The sequence below is a fragment of the Peromyscus maniculatus genome, chromosome 18, assembly GCF_049852395.1.
Source record: "Peromyscus maniculatus bairdii isolate BWxNUB_F1_BW_parent chromosome 18, HU_Pman_BW_mat_3.1, whole genome shotgun sequence".
NCBI classification, from domain to species: Eukaryota; Metazoa; Chordata; class Mammalia; order Rodentia; family Cricetidae; genus Peromyscus; species Peromyscus maniculatus.
The window spans coordinates 4524942-4541667 of record NC_134869.1 but is presented as its reverse complement, the minus strand read 5'-3'; the positions used below and the strand labels follow the sequence as shown (position 1 = coordinate 4541667).

At 41.9% G+C, this 16726-nt stretch overlaps 2 protein-coding genes across 27 annotated transcripts in view; one reads left to right on the top strand and one right to left on the bottom strand.

Moving 5' to 3' along the window:
- The window catches only part of LOC143269220 (uncharacterized), a 304878-nt gene that overhangs the window by 158176 nt on the left and 129976 nt on the right, over nt 1-16726 (bottom strand). For 2 of the 26 annotated variants that reach the window (XR_013045649.1, XR_013045654.1), the window contains exon 4: nt 4963-5117. The exons of the other annotated variants lie outside the window; for them this stretch is intronic. The gene's annotated coding sequence lies outside the window, so the exon portion shown is untranslated. The remainder of the gene's footprint in view (nt 1-4962; nt 5118-16726) is intronic. 26 annotated transcript variants of the gene reach the window in all.
- On the top strand, nt 116-10596 carry LOC143269211 (disks large homolog 5-like). Its single transcript, XM_076554234.1, has 7 exons — nt 116-320; nt 2317-2479; nt 3320-3448; nt 4515-4698; nt 8550-8665; nt 9613-9707; nt 9875-10596. The coding sequence occupies exons 1-7, from the start codon at nt 188-190 to the stop codon at nt 10021-10023; spliced, it is 969 nt and encodes a 322-aa protein (XP_076410349.1). The 5' UTR covers nt 116-187; the 3' UTR covers nt 10024-10596.

Sequence of the window (16726 nt, the reverse complement as noted above, 5' to 3'; positions counted from 1 at the left end):
TTGGTTTCAAGTCACTTTTGGGTGAGGTATGTAACAGGGATGAAATAGCTATACCAGGTGACATCAGCACATGGACATTCTACTGTATCCTGGAGAGCCCTGGCATTCCATGTGATGTCACCAGTGTTGTGGCAACGCCAACTGTCATTGGGGCATTTGTGCAGTGCCTCGTGTTTCACCTATAGACATGCTTCCTAGACTGAACAGGATTGTTGGGAGACAGTATGGCGAGCACAGGGACACCAAAGGGAAGCAGAAGGAAGATGGCCTTCAGTCTCCATGTCACACATCAAGAAATAAGTGGTTCTGGGGAAAGCACAGTGAGTCCTGGGAAAGGGATGGGGAGCTTCCTGAAGGAGAAAGGCTTCAGCTGATCCTTCCAGGAGTGAGGCTAAGCAGGTGAGAGTTTCTGAGAAGCAATGGGACTATTTTAGTCCTCTGAATTCTTCAAGAGCCGAACAAAGTTGAGGATTTTCAAGGTTAGTTTGGCAGAGAGCCAGGGATGGTCAAGGCTGCAGCTGCTCTGTTGAGGGCCCTCTGCTTTCACTCTGAGTGGGAAGGAAGCACAGAGGGACTAATGAGGTTTCAGTGCCTGCCCTGCACTTCACCCACACTGGATGTCTTTTGGTGTGTGTCACTAATAACAGAGAGAGTAAAGTCCCCTGACCAATGCTAGAGATTCTCACATTTTAAATAACAACTACTAGCAGGGCAGGAGCCACCAAGAATTGCTGCATGTCAGTGGTCCCTAAGGTTTCTGAGTTCATGCCCTCTCACTAGCCAGTCATCTTCCCTCTATCTTGAGTGCAGGACTGGGACATCACTCTTCCTGTAAGTATTTCTTCTTGGTGTCAGAGGGCTCACCTGTGGAAGCCCAGTCTTTAGGTATTTTCAGTCACATCTTTTAATAGTTGATAACACCTTTGCTAACATCATGATGGTTAGAATGTATTCTGCTGAAGCTTTTGGCAAAAGTTTAATCATTACCTATGTGACTTATCATTGTTCTTACAGGACCTATATAATCCTCGACCATCCCCATACATTATAAGTGCCTCGTGGATCTTCTCTAATGTGCTTGTTCACCTTGTGGAACTGATCTTCCTTTCCCATTATCCTGAGCTAATTTCTTAGCATCCTTTATTTCTCATCTTATTAGTTAGCATTCTTCAGGATGAGAAGAGCCATTCTTCGGCAGGGTTTGGACAACAAGTCTTTCCTTCCACATATGATGAACTATTGAATTAGAATGAACTAGATTCTAATGAATCAGTGAGATCACTGGATTGGAATGACAAGGTGCTGAAGGCCCTCCCCTGTCTCAGGGAAGGTGCTGGAAAGGGCAGCTTGGCTTTTGGTGAATTGGAGAAGAGTTTGTTATCAGATAGGTGATGACATTAGCAGTGACCCTAACTGTCCCTTCTCTGGAAATTCTATTGTATCCTGAGTGTCATTGGCATCTTTTGTGAAATTACCAGTGTTGTGGCAATGCCATTTGTCATTAAGGCATTCATTAAGTGTTTAAGGGTTCACCAATCAACATGTTGGCAAAACTGAGAACACTAATTGACATAGAAAGCCCTGGATTTCTAAGCAGCAGTTGATGCCAGACATGATCATTCTCTTAATGGGGTTCAGTAGCTGTGATCATTTGAAGCAATGGACCTATGCAGCTTACCTGGGTTCCTAAAGAACAGATCAAAAGTGGAGGATGTCTGATGATTAGTTGGCAGAGGGCCAGGAAATGTCAGGGAAGCAGCTGCTTTGGTGGGACCTTTTTCAGTTCATTATGATTGTCAACAAATGCTAAAGGAGGCACAGAACCACTAATGAGATATCAGGGTAGGATTTTGCTGCACTTTATTCTCAGTGGATTTCTATAGATCTCATGGATATCTGATATAAATACGAGGAAGGGAAACTTACTATCCATGTACCAAGGTCTGAGACATTGAGTTGCCTTTAGTCCTGGACACAGGTTATCAGGGATGGGAGATTCAAAGCACCAGGCAATCCAGGACTTTGTTGCATCGCATCAGGTATCGGCTGACAATTCTAAACCAACATGGCTGGCCTTCCTTATGCCTTTCAGGGACAGTGGGGCTGCAGTAGGTCATAAGGCATATATCTAGCCTTAGAGATTGGAGACAGACACATGGCTTATGGGACCCAGTTTAAGGATATCTGCTCTGATATTTGAGGGCTTCACCGGGTGCCATGCATTTCTTCTTCCTCAGGCCTCCTGTGGGATTCCACATGATCTCTTGGCCCTATGCCATTCATCTGTAAAAATTCACTGTGTTTATGTACCTACAGGGACTACTAGGAAGGCATCATCCACACCCTTCTTCCTCACTGAGCAGGAGAAGCAGCTGAACCAGGTGGATAAACTGACCCTTCAGCTACAGATGATGACCAATGAGAGGAATGAACTGCTGGAACTCCTGGCCCTTTATAACAACAATGAATTGAACAACAGGTATTCATCATGCCCTTTTCTCTGGCGACTGTCTTGACCCTACTGTGTCCTGAGTGCATTTGAGAGGCAGAACTGAAGCCTGCAGGAGTGAGATTGGACATAGGCTGTTCCGATTCCTCCAAATGAAAACCAGAGCCTGTGGCCTGAATCACAGTCTACAGAGTAGGGCATTAGGGAGTAAGATCACAACATGCATTTCAAGAGGCCTTGACAGGCATTGGCTTTTAGGAGATGCTCAGTGCTCTGAATTGATATTTACTTTTGCTTTTTGCTATGGGAGCAGCTTGAAGGGCCTGGTGGTCCTACTCAGTCCATCTGTGTGTGACCAGAAGGCCTGGAATTCAATTCTGCTCCTCTCAGCTTGTTCCTTACACTATGAGACAATGCCCCCTATCTGCATTTCTGTGACATTCTATCTCTGTATGGGAGTTTATACAGCCATCCTCATGTAGTGCCTCCTCCATGGCAATACTGATTATGAGTTCTGGGTATCCTTATAAGGAGAAAGAATCTGTTTTCTCAAGACAGTAGGAATGCCATTGCAGATTTCAGATAGACCTGGATCTGTGCCATAGACTCCAAGACCTTCTTAGAGAGCTAGTCTACCCGTCCAGAGCTACTGAGAGAGCTCATGTAATCCTGTATCCTTCCCTATTGACACTCAGCCTTTCCTGGCCATGAGACAGTGAGGCAAGTCTAATGCACACCAGGAGATCCAGGATAGAATTCAGGGTGTGACATCCAGTGGGCTAGTGTAGTACAAAACAGAACCTTAATTCATGTGGTCCCTGACACCCGTGTTCATGGGGTTCTTTTCTCCTGGGCCATGCCCTACCACAGGCTGAAATCTGAGATTGACATGCTGAAAACACAGCATAAGGAGATGTCAGATGTAAAGAAATTCCCCAAGGAGGTTTGTGAGGCCTCGTACAGGTGCAAGAAGCTGAGTGAGCAGACCAACTCCTACCAGTGAGTGCCTAATTTAGTAATTTACTAATTTAGTAAAAATTGGTAAGGACTGCTTCTGATAGTCTGAAGTTTTTTCCAGTCCTGCCTGATGCAGCTATCAGGAGGAACCTGTCTGACCTAACTCCTGCATCAAATGGTGCAAATAAACACACTGAGGCTTATATTACTTACAAACTGTATGATTGATGACTTAAGTTTCTTGCTAGTTAGCTCTATCATCTTAACGTAACCCATTCTGTTAATCTATATTTTGCCACATGGCTTCTGCATGGCCAGGCTGCTGGCATGTTTCTCCTTGGGTGGCAGCTGGCATATGCTCTACCTCTGACTTTCTTCTTTGTTTCGTCTGGATTTTTCTACCTGGCTCCATCCTGCCTTGCCATAGGCTAAAGCAGTTTATTTATTAACCAATGGGAGCAACACATATTCACAGTATACAGTAAAACATTCCTCAGCACCTTCTTCACCTTAGAACAAAGTTGGGCTGTGGTTCTAGTCTGTTTACCTCTTAGCAAGCAGCCTGCCTTATATCTCTTGGACTTGTGCCTCCTAAACTGAGTTCTCCAAAGAGTGAAGAGTCTGAGAGCCCCTCTCAACATTTTCCTGTCAACTTCTGGAGCTTCTCGACAGAAAACATCATTTGAACCATGAGTGGTTTCTGTGGCTCTGGCAGGAGCTCACAGAATGGTTTCTATGGGACACAAAGATGGAATGTATTCCTGCTGGATCTTCTGTCCTGCTCAAAGCATGGATTCCTTCTACCTGCTCATGTTTTCCCAATACTGTGAACAATTAAACACCAGGGTGTGTATGGGGGAAGTGGGGGACCCAGTTTTCAGAGGAACATGGGTCCTTTACAGTCAGGGTCTTCAGAAGTTGTTGGAATTTTTCGGGAATTTGGCTATTCTCTGGCTTTAGCCTGCACCTAAGTGATGCTGCCATGGCTAATCTGCGTTCCAACCAAGGGCTGTTGGGAATGGGGACAAGGGATCTTGCAGGAATCATGGTATTAGGGAGCAGGAGTGGGAGATGGAGGTGGAACTCATCATTTTTGGTGACATTTCAGCACCCTCTACAGTCAGCTTCTGAGTGAATGGACTGAGCTAAGGGAAAAAGTGAGCACGTTGAAAGAGAACAACAGAAAGCTGCATGGGGAGCAGATTTTACTACAAGAGTCCTGTGAGGAGGCAAGGAGGCTCTGTGAGGAGACACATGAGAAGATGTATGACCTCTGGACAAAGCAGCAGCAGGTAGGTTGAAGCAGCAGGGCCAAGTCCCCACCTGTCTACCCATACACACACATACACACACGCACATATACACACACCCATGTAACCCTCTACTCACTTATCCACCTGACCCATCCCACCCAATAGTACATTTCTGTGATCATTCACAAGTCTTTCAGGGGAGTTAGCCTCTTGGAAGGCACTTCATGACTGGAAAGCAAACCCTACTGCTCTGCTAGAAGCTGCAGTCCATTGAGGGAGATGGGTAAATCACATGTCACTCACCAATATGCTAGTATGGGGCAGCAGTACTGTGATGGGAGCCACTTAGGAAGTAGCACAGAGATGTGTGTGAATGAGTTCAAGGGTCTGGGTCTCATTTGCTTGGCACAGGTCATATGAGATCAGAGGCAGAAACAGCATGGAAGGAGGAATGTCCCCTACAAAAGCCAAATGACTGGGTCTTGTGGACATCTTTTTGGGTGTCATACACTATTTTACCCTCTTCTTCTGAGACTGCCATGGCGTTCTCTTTACCAGGCCAAGCTCTTGGTTCACACTGACAGAAACTTAAGTAACAGCTTGTCAGTACTGTTTGCTTTGAGTGGCAAGGCAAGTTCTCCCATCCTGGATCTTACACTCGAAAGCTCACTGGATGACCAGGGATGTGGCCAGGGCTTATGACAGACAAGGGGCAGGGTGGCAGATTTGAGATTTTAAGAGAACAATTTCTCCAAGTGCACCAACATAGCCTGCAGAAGCACAGCATGTTTCCCCAGACGTGTTTAGTCTCAAAATGATGGAAAGCAGAACTGTGGGTCTCACTTGAAACAGCTAGTGTGAGGAGTCTAAATTCAACTGGTAATGCCATCCTCGTTCAGTTGATGTCCTCCTCATTGCGTTCTGTTCACTTATGATTTGTGGTGAGTGTGTGTATGTGTGAGTGTGTGTGTGTGTGTGTGTGTGTGTGTGTGTGTGTGTGTGTGTGTGTATGTGTGGTGTATACATGCCTGAGGATGCTTACATTTGTGGGGTTGTTGGAAGGCCAGACGATCACATCAAGTGATCTCTGTTGCTTTCTCCCTTATTCCCTTTAGCCTGGGCCTCTCACTGAACCTCAGAATTTCTCTTCTGGCTAAGTGGATAGCTACAGGTCATTGGATCCCTGTCTCCTCACACTAGAGCTTCCTGTCTTTTACTGTCTCATCTCAATGATAAATGATTCATTTGGTCAGAAAGTAAACTGACTTGTTGGTTTCTCTTAATTTCTGCACTTTTTTATTGGTTTGGAACAAATGCATTTTGTAATTAATAAAAAAATCAAACAATGGAGCTATTTTAAAAATCAACGTAGACTTTTCTTTCACTGAATAGAGATAACATCCCATGAAATGTCTGGTTTATCTTACTGCCTACACAACATGGAACCTGACATTTTGATGCTCACTCTATCATATTTATAGCTGTGTCTTAGGAAAGACTCCTCCTAATAGTTGAATACTGCATTTCAAGAAAGTGCTATGGGTGACCTAAGTAGCCTCCTACTGACTTAACTGGGGCTGTTTTCACATCATATACACTATAATCCAGTCAAAAGTTGTTGGGTAATGACAATGGTGATTTCCATTCGCAAGTGCAATCAATGTCTTTTGTGTCAGAATCTGGGCAGGTTTAGTGAGGAGACTATGATGGGTCAACTTGGATCTATCAGGAGGCTTCATGTCCAGCCCTCTTCCATGAGCACTTGGTCTTGTGTGGTCAAACTCATTTGTGCAGAGGTTGTTATTTATCTGTACAATCATTGAGTCTGTGATAAAAACTGTCCTAGGAGGGGAAATAATTTCAGGACAGGGCAGAAAAGCCTGGCTGTGTCTAAGAGGCTTGTAGACAGCAGGGAGGACCCACTACCTCTGCCTGTAGTACAAAAGGAGTTGCAACATTCCAGCCTCGTCCCTTTCCCTTCTGGGTTCAAGAGAGGTGTGTGTGTGTATGTGTGTGTGTGTGTGTGTGTGTGTGTGTGTGTGTGTGTGTGTGTTTTCTTATGTGTAATTTTGTGGGTATGAAAATATGTGTTTGAGCCTCTATGTGTATGTTCACTCACTCACGGAACAATGGAACATCTTTAAGAATGGTGGAGACAGATTTGAATGAGAAAGTACTGTGTCTAATCTGGTTAGTACCACTTTGCATCAGTCAAAAAACAGATGATGTTGTCCATCATTCTCCATGTCCACACAGCTAACTAAAACAAAAGACAGAAAACTGATGAAGGCTAAAAGTTTTTCAGGTATTTGGAGAGGCAGAATTATTTATCTGCAAAGAAATCCTTGGGATAAAAACAAAGTAATAAGGTTCATAAAGGTGAGAACAAGGCTACTGAGAGGCAGGAAAGGCTGCCTGAGTGTTTCTGTCCTTCTCTGCTCTGGGCGAATGGTGGCTGACCACTGATGACTTCCCTGCATTCTGTTTTGTTCTTTGCATCGACTGCTGCCATTTTCCTTTCACCTTTGTTTAACCTTGGTTCAGCTAACCTTGTCCTTGGAGTTTGGCCTGGACTTTATTCCTTGAGAAATTCTGAACTACAGAGGGTCTTGTGGATGCATCTCAGCCCAGCAGAAGTCGCACAGCTATGCTGAGGTGTGAGAAGAGGCTGTCTCAGTGCACCCCTTAGGCTCATCACACTCTAAAGCACCCACTCCATGTTGTGTCTGCAGCACTCAGAAACTGCTTTTATTTTGAACTTCTTCATACTGAGTTAAAATCGGCCTGATGGAGGGTTGGGAGAAATGAGAACTATCAGATATTGGTAGGAGTGTAAGATGTTGTAGCCCTCTGAGAAGCTCTTTAAAATTATTCAGAATGTTGAATGCAGACTCCAAGTGGACCATTGATTCCAGAGTGGAAAGCAGGTGTCCACAGAGAAGAGAGGACAACAGGGTTACAGCAGGACTCATCAGAACACCCCCAACTACTCAGATGCACATCCTTGATGAGTGAAAACATACAATGTGGTCCATGGAATATAGTTAAACATGGAATAATACATGCAATCCTTTCGCTGAGTTAGTCAACCTTCTGTTACTCAAAGAAATACCTGACACGGTCATCTTACTTGGAGGAAAGGTTAATATAGACTCCTGAGTTTAGAGATTTTCTAGTTTCTGAGCATGTTGCTTTGGACCTAAATTGAGGCAACCTGTGCTTTAGAGAGCTTCTTTAGGAGGAAGCTGCTCTCCCTGGAGGCACTGGGAAGCATTGAGTGAGAGCGAGGGGCTGGCCCATTGCCATCCAGTGGTCCTGTGCTGGGGAACTAAGCCTTCAATTCACAGACTGGAGAACTTGCTAGGAGAGCTTGGATTACTGGTAAAGGATCCCTGGGGTTCACCTGTCTGTGTACAGGTTTACAAGGCAAGCATTACATTGAATTATCTGCATACTGAATTCTTCTCCCAGATCCCCAGGCATGCATGTGTTATACAGACACACAGGCAGGCAACACCTGCACATATAAAAATAAAATGAAAAATTATCTAAACAGAGTAAAAGTACACAATCTTCTCCACATCACTGTGTTCAGAGCATCTTGCGTTTTCCTTTCTCTCTGCTGGAATATGGGTAGAGAGGCTGTGGGTTAATGAAAGGTCACTTTCTTCTTCATAGTATCCCAGGTGATCTCATATTACATCAGTGTTATCTGGTAAAGCAAACATGGAGACAATGTAGTGTGCTTGTATGTGTGCATCCATGTACATGAATGTGTTCAAGTGTGTGTGTGTGTGTGTGTGTGTGTGTGTGTGTGTGTGTGTGCATGTGTCTATATGTACAGGTGTGCAGACAAGCCTCTCCTAAAAACACAATGTTCTAATGAACAGGAACATCAAAGACTTGAGGAAAATCTTCAGTCCCTGATGAAGCAGAAGGAGCTGCTCACCCGGCAAAGGGACTTGGCAGCAAAGCTGCAGCATCACTTCACTGTGTCCCAGATGAGGTAGGAGCTCAGGCTTTCAGAAGCAGGGGGATCTAAGTGGGTCCACTGTACCTGGATCTTTGTCCTCTTGAGGTTCCGTTCAATTGGTAAAGCTCCTAACCACAGCCAGTGAATGAACACCTCAGAGTGTCATTGCTGGCTCAGTCAATAAGAACTTTCGTCCAGGAAGCAATATGCTTTCTCCTTGGTCTTATGGGGATTGTGTCCCCTTCTTCCCTTCTGAGAACTCTAGTATGCTCCGAGTATCTCAAATATAATGTTTGATCTCCCCACAAATATTCCATGGTAGCCAGAAACCTAGAAGGGGAATCATCAATCATGAAGATAAGTACAATCTCCTGCAACTTTATTTTCCATCAGGAACATCACATTTAGAGATAAGTGTCTACCCTTCGGCAGATTTGAATACAGCACACTCCTGCTCATTGCAGGCTCTCTGCAGTGTTTATCAGTTTCTTATGAAAAGATTTACTCTGGTTATAAACAGAGTAGGAGTTGACAAATTAATCCCATTCAGGGGTCTGCGCTGTAGGATTAATCAGAGCCTTCTCTGCATTGCTGTGTAGGCTCCACTAGAGGGCAGGCATAGAGTTTTCCAGGAGGTTCTCATTCACCTGCTATCTAATCAAGGCCAGCTGCATCTTTCCTGACCTGTGCCTCAGACCTTCTCATACTGATATTTCTCCAAAATGATGTCTTTGGACTGTTGGAGAAATATGCTGTTTTTTTCTAATCCAGCACAGTGTGCATTTTCCAGTTCAACTTCTAGCAGTTTTTAAAAGTTGAGAAAAAAAAAATCCTGCCCAGGTGCTCTCTGACCCTTTTCTCCTGGGGAAGCAGGGAATGAACTCAGCTGAAAGGTAATTCTCGATTGTCTAGTATGTCTGAGTATATCTGGGGGGAAGTGGCTCCCCCAGGCTTATGCCCCAGCTGCCTTTCTCCCCTAGGTTTGAAAACCTCCAGCAGGAACTGGAGCAGACCACAGCCCAGGATGAGAGCCTCCTGCAGATGGAGCTGCTGAAGCAGAAACACTATGTCTCAGGCAAGTCAGCCACCATTGAGCCCCATCCCCAGCAGCCAGGGTGTTCATGGGGTGTGTTTCCTTCCTTAACTTTTGTTTACTAGGAATGAATAGGCCCTGATTTTCTTGCCATGTGCACAGCAAAACTGTTTCTGAATCATATTTTCTTTTCTGATTTTCCCTGACAGTACCTGTTAAGGAGACTGGGAAGGCTGGAAGAAGCCAAAGACACCTTGAAGGCATGACATTCTACACTCCAGGTTCAAGGCCTCCTCAGAAAATGCCACCTCTTTTCAGCTTTGAACTCACTAGTGAGGCAAATATCAACCTACCATGAGGGGGTCCAGCCACAATCGGATCCACATCTGTTGGCTCACTATCCCCAGATAAAAGTTTGTGTAAAAACAAGTCTAATATACAGAGAACGCAACACAAATTACTAAGAACCCTGACTCCATATGTGATGGAAATCTGACAAGGAATATGGTGTTAATTTCACACTGCCATCCAGACAGACCTCACCAAAAGCATAAGATTCTCTCTGGTGCAGTTTTCAAACTGAAGGCATGTCATGGGCAAGTGTAGCTGAAGATAATTCACTACAGAGAATACGCCAGTTCCTCACCTCTTTTGCTCTTCCATAATGAAATTCCAGAGGAAACTGAAATTTCCTTTTGTTTTTTTTTTTGTTTTTTTGGGGGGTTTTTTTTGTTTTATATCTTAGGGTATTTATGCTTTGGTTTTATTCATTTTTGTTTAAGATTGTGTTAATTTTTGTTATACTTTTATTCTTGTCATTGGTTTAATAGTTTGCTAAGGCTATATACTGTATATAATGACTGCTGTTTTGAAAACTCTCATTGAGTAAAATGAATGTATTTTATGAATAAAATAAATTTCAAACTTTTCACTCTAAGACTCTTCTTTAGTCAGATGAGGTTTCACATGCCTGCAAACCCAGAAATCACAGGCTTGGATGTATCTCAGTAAGTTCCAGGAATCTTAGGCTGCACACAGATTTTTCAGCCATGGGCCTCGGGGCTACACAGGGGGATGGCGACTTGGATGTTGGTGTATAGCCTACCTCATGGATACCCACTACATAATAGAAAAATTAGACATATTGTATCCTTGAGGTCATATATTTAGCTATGAGTAAAATGTTGTACACTGTACACACATGTTCACGGAACTTCATGTAGACCAAATTAAAGGGAAACACAAGTATATTGTTCCAGGCCACTCAGGAAATGAGAACGCTCATTAAACTTGTATATAGGAAATCAGGAAGTAAAAAGCAATCTGCCTCTGGTTTTCTTAAATTTATCATGAGTGATAAGTGAACAGCAGAGCTGATTTCCTGCAAGACAATTTAGGATATTTTGTGGCGCTTTTGTTTATACTTATGGGTGTTTTGCCACTACATACATGCAATTCCCACAAAGGCCAGGTGAGGGCAGATTCCACCTGCATTTTAAGTTAAAAAGGATTGTTAGCTGTCTGTCCTGTGAGTCTTCTGAGACAGGAATAAATGTTCTTAATGGATGAGCCATCTCCACAGTCCCTATAATAGACCCTTGTCCTCCCAGCCCTGTGTGCTGTATTAGGTGGATTGGATCACTCCCCAACAAAGACTGAAGTTTATTGAAAACTGTAAGGACAGGCATGCTTATTGTTTTAGGCTAACACACATCCATTTCAGGGCTCTCATAGGTTCAGGATCCTGCCCCAGTCACTGACTGTCAGATTAGAACAGATTTGCTAGATCTCTTCTAGGCTGACAACACCTATTAAGCCAGTCTGATGTAATAAAAATTGAGAAGACCCTCCTGGGGGTGGAGGTAGGATGAGGAATCCCTCTTGATGGTCCTGATAAGCAATGTTGGGAGGAACCTCATGACTAGGTGGAGTGGATGGAGTCTGTGTCAGGGACCACATGTCTCTGGTGCAGAGTGATTCTGTGCAAAACTAAAAAAGGAGAGAAGTGGTTGAAGCTGCTCTTTTACCACAGCAGATCTCAGATTCTATTGAGAAAGTTCTTCCAGAGACTGATTTACTTTGGTGAAGCTCCTCTGGAATAGATCTGAATCCTGAGACTGACAGTGAGGCAGAGATTTAATGTGTAAAGAAAGTTATCCCCTGGGTCTCCAGACTGGAGCTCTCACATCAAGGGTAAAAAGAACCTACTGTCCTCTGATCTTCCTGTGTGTGTGGGAGAGGTGCCAGGTCTTACCCCACTGAAGTTAAGACATCTGGTTTTTCATTTCTCACTTAAACTAGAATCTCTCCATCTCATATAATTACTCATTTAATTAGATTACTGTGTGTTCCGTTTGAGAAATTTCAGACTTGTGTTATTTTACTTTCTCGCCCAGAAGGTATAGAAACCTAGTAGGCCAGCATCAAATCATCACCTAAAACACAGATTAAGGGAATGTGACCGTGTGGATTTATAACTGAGATAAAGCTGTTGTGAGACCCAAACTACTCTAAAAGTTCTCTACCTGGCTGGTGCATTGGTCATGGTTCCATTGGGATAACAACTTATTGAATGAATTTCTATATATACAGAGGCTATTGTTTAGAATGACTTAGAGGCTGTGCTCCAGCTATTTGAACATTGGCTGGCTATGATGACAAAGTCCAAGAATCCAGCAGTTTCTCAGTCCACTACACTTGATGTCTCACCCATCAGTAGTATAGTCTGGAATCCCAAAGAAGTTGGCTCCAATGCCAGTGACGGAATGAACTTGCTAGCAAGGTGAGACCAAGCAGCTAAAGAGCAAAAACTCCCTTCTTCCATTTCTTTATATGGGCTTCCAGCACAAGGCCTGGCTGATTACAGGTGGGGTTTTTGGGCTTTAAAACATCTGAGGTGAAGGCGTTTCTTTCTCCATCAATATCTAGATTAAAGGAATGTCTTCCTTATGCAAAGATCTGATTACATGTGTATCTTCTCTCTTCAAATTAAGCAAAAATACCTCACAGGTGTGCCCCTCAATATTTGGGTTTTGCTTAATTGCAGATGCAGTAAATTTCACAACCAAAAAGAGCCATCACAACTTCACCCCATGTCAACTTGACACACAATTATATCTTTTTATATCATAATTAATTTCCAAATGGAAAATAACCAGGTCATAATAATCCCTAAACATGATATAATTATTCCAAGTACAAGACAAACACATTATGTATTAGACCAGCTCAAAATTATGCCTAGCATGATTTAACTATCCCTGTAAAACTACAAGCACATTATAAAGTTAGAGTAAGTGGTAATGTCCCTTGAGGGACATTTTTTAGTATCTCAAATTTAAATATGATAAACATCAATATTCTTCCTTCTTTTGTAATGAATGTTTTTATTTATTTGTTTATTTTTGTTTTTACATCCTAACCAAAATTTCACCTCCATCCTCTCCTCTCAATCCTCCACCCACCTCCACTCTTCCTGATCCAGACCCATTCCTCCTCTTTCTTCTCTTCAGAAATGGGCAGGCCTCCTGTGAATATCTGTCTGCCATGTTATATCAAGTTGTGGTGGGACTAGGCATGACCTCTTCTATTAAGGCTGGATGTAGCAATTCAGTAGGAGGAATGGGGTCCAAAAGCAGGAATTAGAGACAAGCTGTGCTCCCACTGTTAGGAGTCTCACCAGAAGACCAAGTTATACAACAGTGAAATATATGCAGAGTGCCTAGGTCAGTCCCATGTAAGCTACCTGGTTGGTGGTTCACTATGAGCCTAGGTTAGTTAGTTCTGTGGGATGCTTCTGGGGCTCCTGACAACACTATCAAATACAAAAATTTAATTGTATATTCACTAATTTACATGCATTGGTATTTTTCCTTAATGCATGCCTGTGTGAGGGTGTCGATTCCTCTAGAACTGGAGTTACAAACATTTGTGAGCTGCATTGATTTTTTCATTATTTTAAAAATTAATTATTTCATATGACGAGTGTATGGAAATCTACCGATCAAATTTAAAACAGTAAAATATATCCATTTGCTTATTTTGAGAGGGAGAAATACATACATACATATGACAGAGAATGAACATACACAACACATCATGCCATTCTGTCATTCTGTTTATATAGAGGTCAATGAACAAATTAGGAGGAGTAAACTCTTTCCTTCCACCCAACTGGGCATCTCATTGTCCCTTCCCTGGTACTTTCCATGATCAACTCATGGATTTCTACCTTAGAGGGTTTTCTTGTGGTTCTGAAAGTTAGAAAATATTATTATTAAAGTGCATTGTGAAAAATTTGAGCTGAATTTTGTTTCAAATGAATGACACTCTTAATAAAAGCTCACTGTAGTGGAAAGAATTCTTGATGGGAAGAGGGTTGCTGTGTGTCCAGCTTGAAGAAACTGCTTGTCCAGAGTAATTCATGGGAAAAGGCAAAATTGAAGTTACTCTGCCATGCAGGTGAGTGAGTTCACTGGAAATAACCAGTGAAAAAGCACCAAGGAAGGTTCCAGGGTGAGTCATTGAAATGCCATGTTTCTTCTTGGCATTGTGCCTTTGAGAGTCTGTCCTTTGTGCCCCGTGCACTTCCCTGGTCTAAGGCTATTGGTCATTTGTGCTGTGCAGGCCCCTGTGGACAGTTCAGGTTTCAGCATTAAACCAGTTTCAGCAATCATCACATACTTTTCCCAATATAACATTCCTACAAGGATCAAAATTTCCAAGGCACTTCAGAAGTTAAATAGCCTTTGTGGTTATTGCATGTTTTAGAATACTAATGTCTCAGCCAGGCCGGGCAGTGGTGTTGCAGGCTTTAATCCCAGCACTCGGGAGGCAGTCCAAGGTGGATGTCTGTAAGTTTGAGGCCAGCCTGGACTACCAAGTGAATTCCAGGAATGGCTCAACGCTACACAGAGAAACCCTGTCTCGAAAAACCAAAAAAAAAAAAAAAAAAAAAAAAAAAGAAAAAAAGAAAGAAAGAAAGAAAGAAAGAAAGAAAGAAAGAAAGAAAGAAAGAAAGAAAGAAAGAAAGAAAGAAAGAAAGAAAGAAAAGAAAAGAAAATCTTGGACTCACAGACTTAATCTACAGATATAAGTTGACCTCCTGAGTACCAACTGTGTGGATTATATACATTTCATTTAAAACACGAACTATGCTCAATACATGCACGCCAGGATGTGCCATTCACCATATGATCCAAGCTCTCATCTGAGTAACCAATGAATATGGACATAGCATAATATAAATGGCGTTATAATGCATCTTGTTGTGGCCTGATATAACTTCAAATCTTGACTTGGGCTGATATTTTTAGGAAAAATCAAGTCTCAAAAATAACATAGGAGTAACACTTCCTACCAAGAAGCTTGGACTAACCCAAAATCTGCTTCGGTAATTCTTTCCTACTTCTTTTAACAGAAACATGATCCATAATGTTTGTTTTTCTTACAAGATTTCAGAGAGTTGAACTTAATAGAAAATATTACATCAAGTGTGGAAATGATTTCTCAAAGAATGATCCCATTGTATTATATTTTAAATTTCAAGGATGATGTGTAATGCCAATCACTCAAGCATTAACAAATAAAGACTTTTCTCACACATTGTCAGACTTCCTCCTATATTTAATTTTCCTTATTCTGACTTTTCTTGATTAACATTCTAGAATGAACCATCTCATTCTGATCTTTCAATTGCAGGCACTTCTACATTTCATTACATCAAGTTGCTGCATCTCCACTTTACTTAAAAGATTCCAGACTAATTATTTAATGGGGTGTCCTTGTGCTGCTGAGCCCAATGCTCTGAGTTCTTCACCCAGATCTAGTTCTTTGACCAATATAGAAAAAAGGACAAATGTTCTGGGGACACTCTCTCTTTGGTGGACTCAGTAAGTACTGTATTGTATAGACTGAAAAACTGTATATAAGTATGTAGGTACGTATGTACACATCTATCTATCTATCTATCTATCTATCAATCTATCTATCTATCATCTATTTAACTTTCCATCACCTATCTCTATCTATCAATCCATCCATCTATCTACCCCTATCAATCCAGCCAACCTTGGATCTATCTTCTACAACTACTACTCTTCCTCTTCTATTTCTCCTTCTTCTTGCTCTTCCCTTATTCATCCAGGATATTATAACCACTTTTGCCTCCCTGAGTTTGTACAGTGCCTTAGTAAATATTAATTACATCATACAAATAAAAACTTTTCTCTGTGGGTTTCATTCTCCATATTTCCCCACCCCAAGTCTTTGTAATCCCTTCTTCCACAACACTTGATAAAATGTGACATTCCTTAGATCTCTGACACTGTGACACTAAAAATCTTTTGTAAAAGAATGTTTGTTTAAAAATGCGATTTGTGCTTAAAACAAGCCCAAAATCAACATCTAACAAATTTATACTTTAGTAACTTGCAAACACACCATCTAAGTTTGTTTCTTTATATGACAAATGCAATTTACACATAATGAATTCAATGAGTTGAGATATTCAATGTATATTAGTTCTCTCCCATGAAGTACACAAAAAGGTTTTCTGACTAAATGAATTTTTGTTAAGAGGTAAAATCCATAGAATTTTCTAAATGGAAGTGCAAAGATGTAAAAAAAAAAGGCTAGAAAATAGAGTTAATCATAAGTTAGAAGTTTTATGGAACATAAAAAAATCAAGATCATATAAGAAACTGCTGCATTTGTTAAAATTCCTTAGGCCAAAATTCAGTACACTTGTATACAATTAGAATGTAATTCTCTGTTGGGAATAATGGTGACAGAAGATGCCACTTAGATTCAACCTTTTATACAGAGAAAAGGAAAATCCATGCTAGAACTTTCTTTTGAGAGCCTTAAAATTGCCTGCAAAAAGAGCCTGTCTTTGTCAGGGAGTATTCCGTCTCTCAACTACTTGAATTAGAAAAGACTTTCAAAAGATCAATGAAACCTCCTGTCAAAGCTTGGCTCATGGCATTGTAGGCTATGAGAACAGATAAGATCAATCTGAGTGCAATAGAAGTGGGAAAGTAGGTCATGCACTTACTTAAACC

What these genes read in the sequence shown, in the direction of transcription:
- LOC143269211 (XM_076554234.1), top strand. Translation starts at nt 188, where the DNA reads ATGCTTCCTAGACTGAACAGGATTGTTGGGAGACAGTATGGCGAGCAC. An exon ending in AACAATGAATTGAACAACAG is followed by an intron (nt 2,480 to 3,319) that starts GTATTCATCATG and finishes GCCCTACCACAG; the next exon opens with GCTGAAATCTGAGATTGACA. An exon ending in GAGCAGACCAACTCCTACCA is followed by an intron (nt 3,449 to 4,514) that starts GTGAGTGCCTAA and finishes GTGACATTTCAG; the next exon opens with CACCCTCTACAGTCAGCTTC.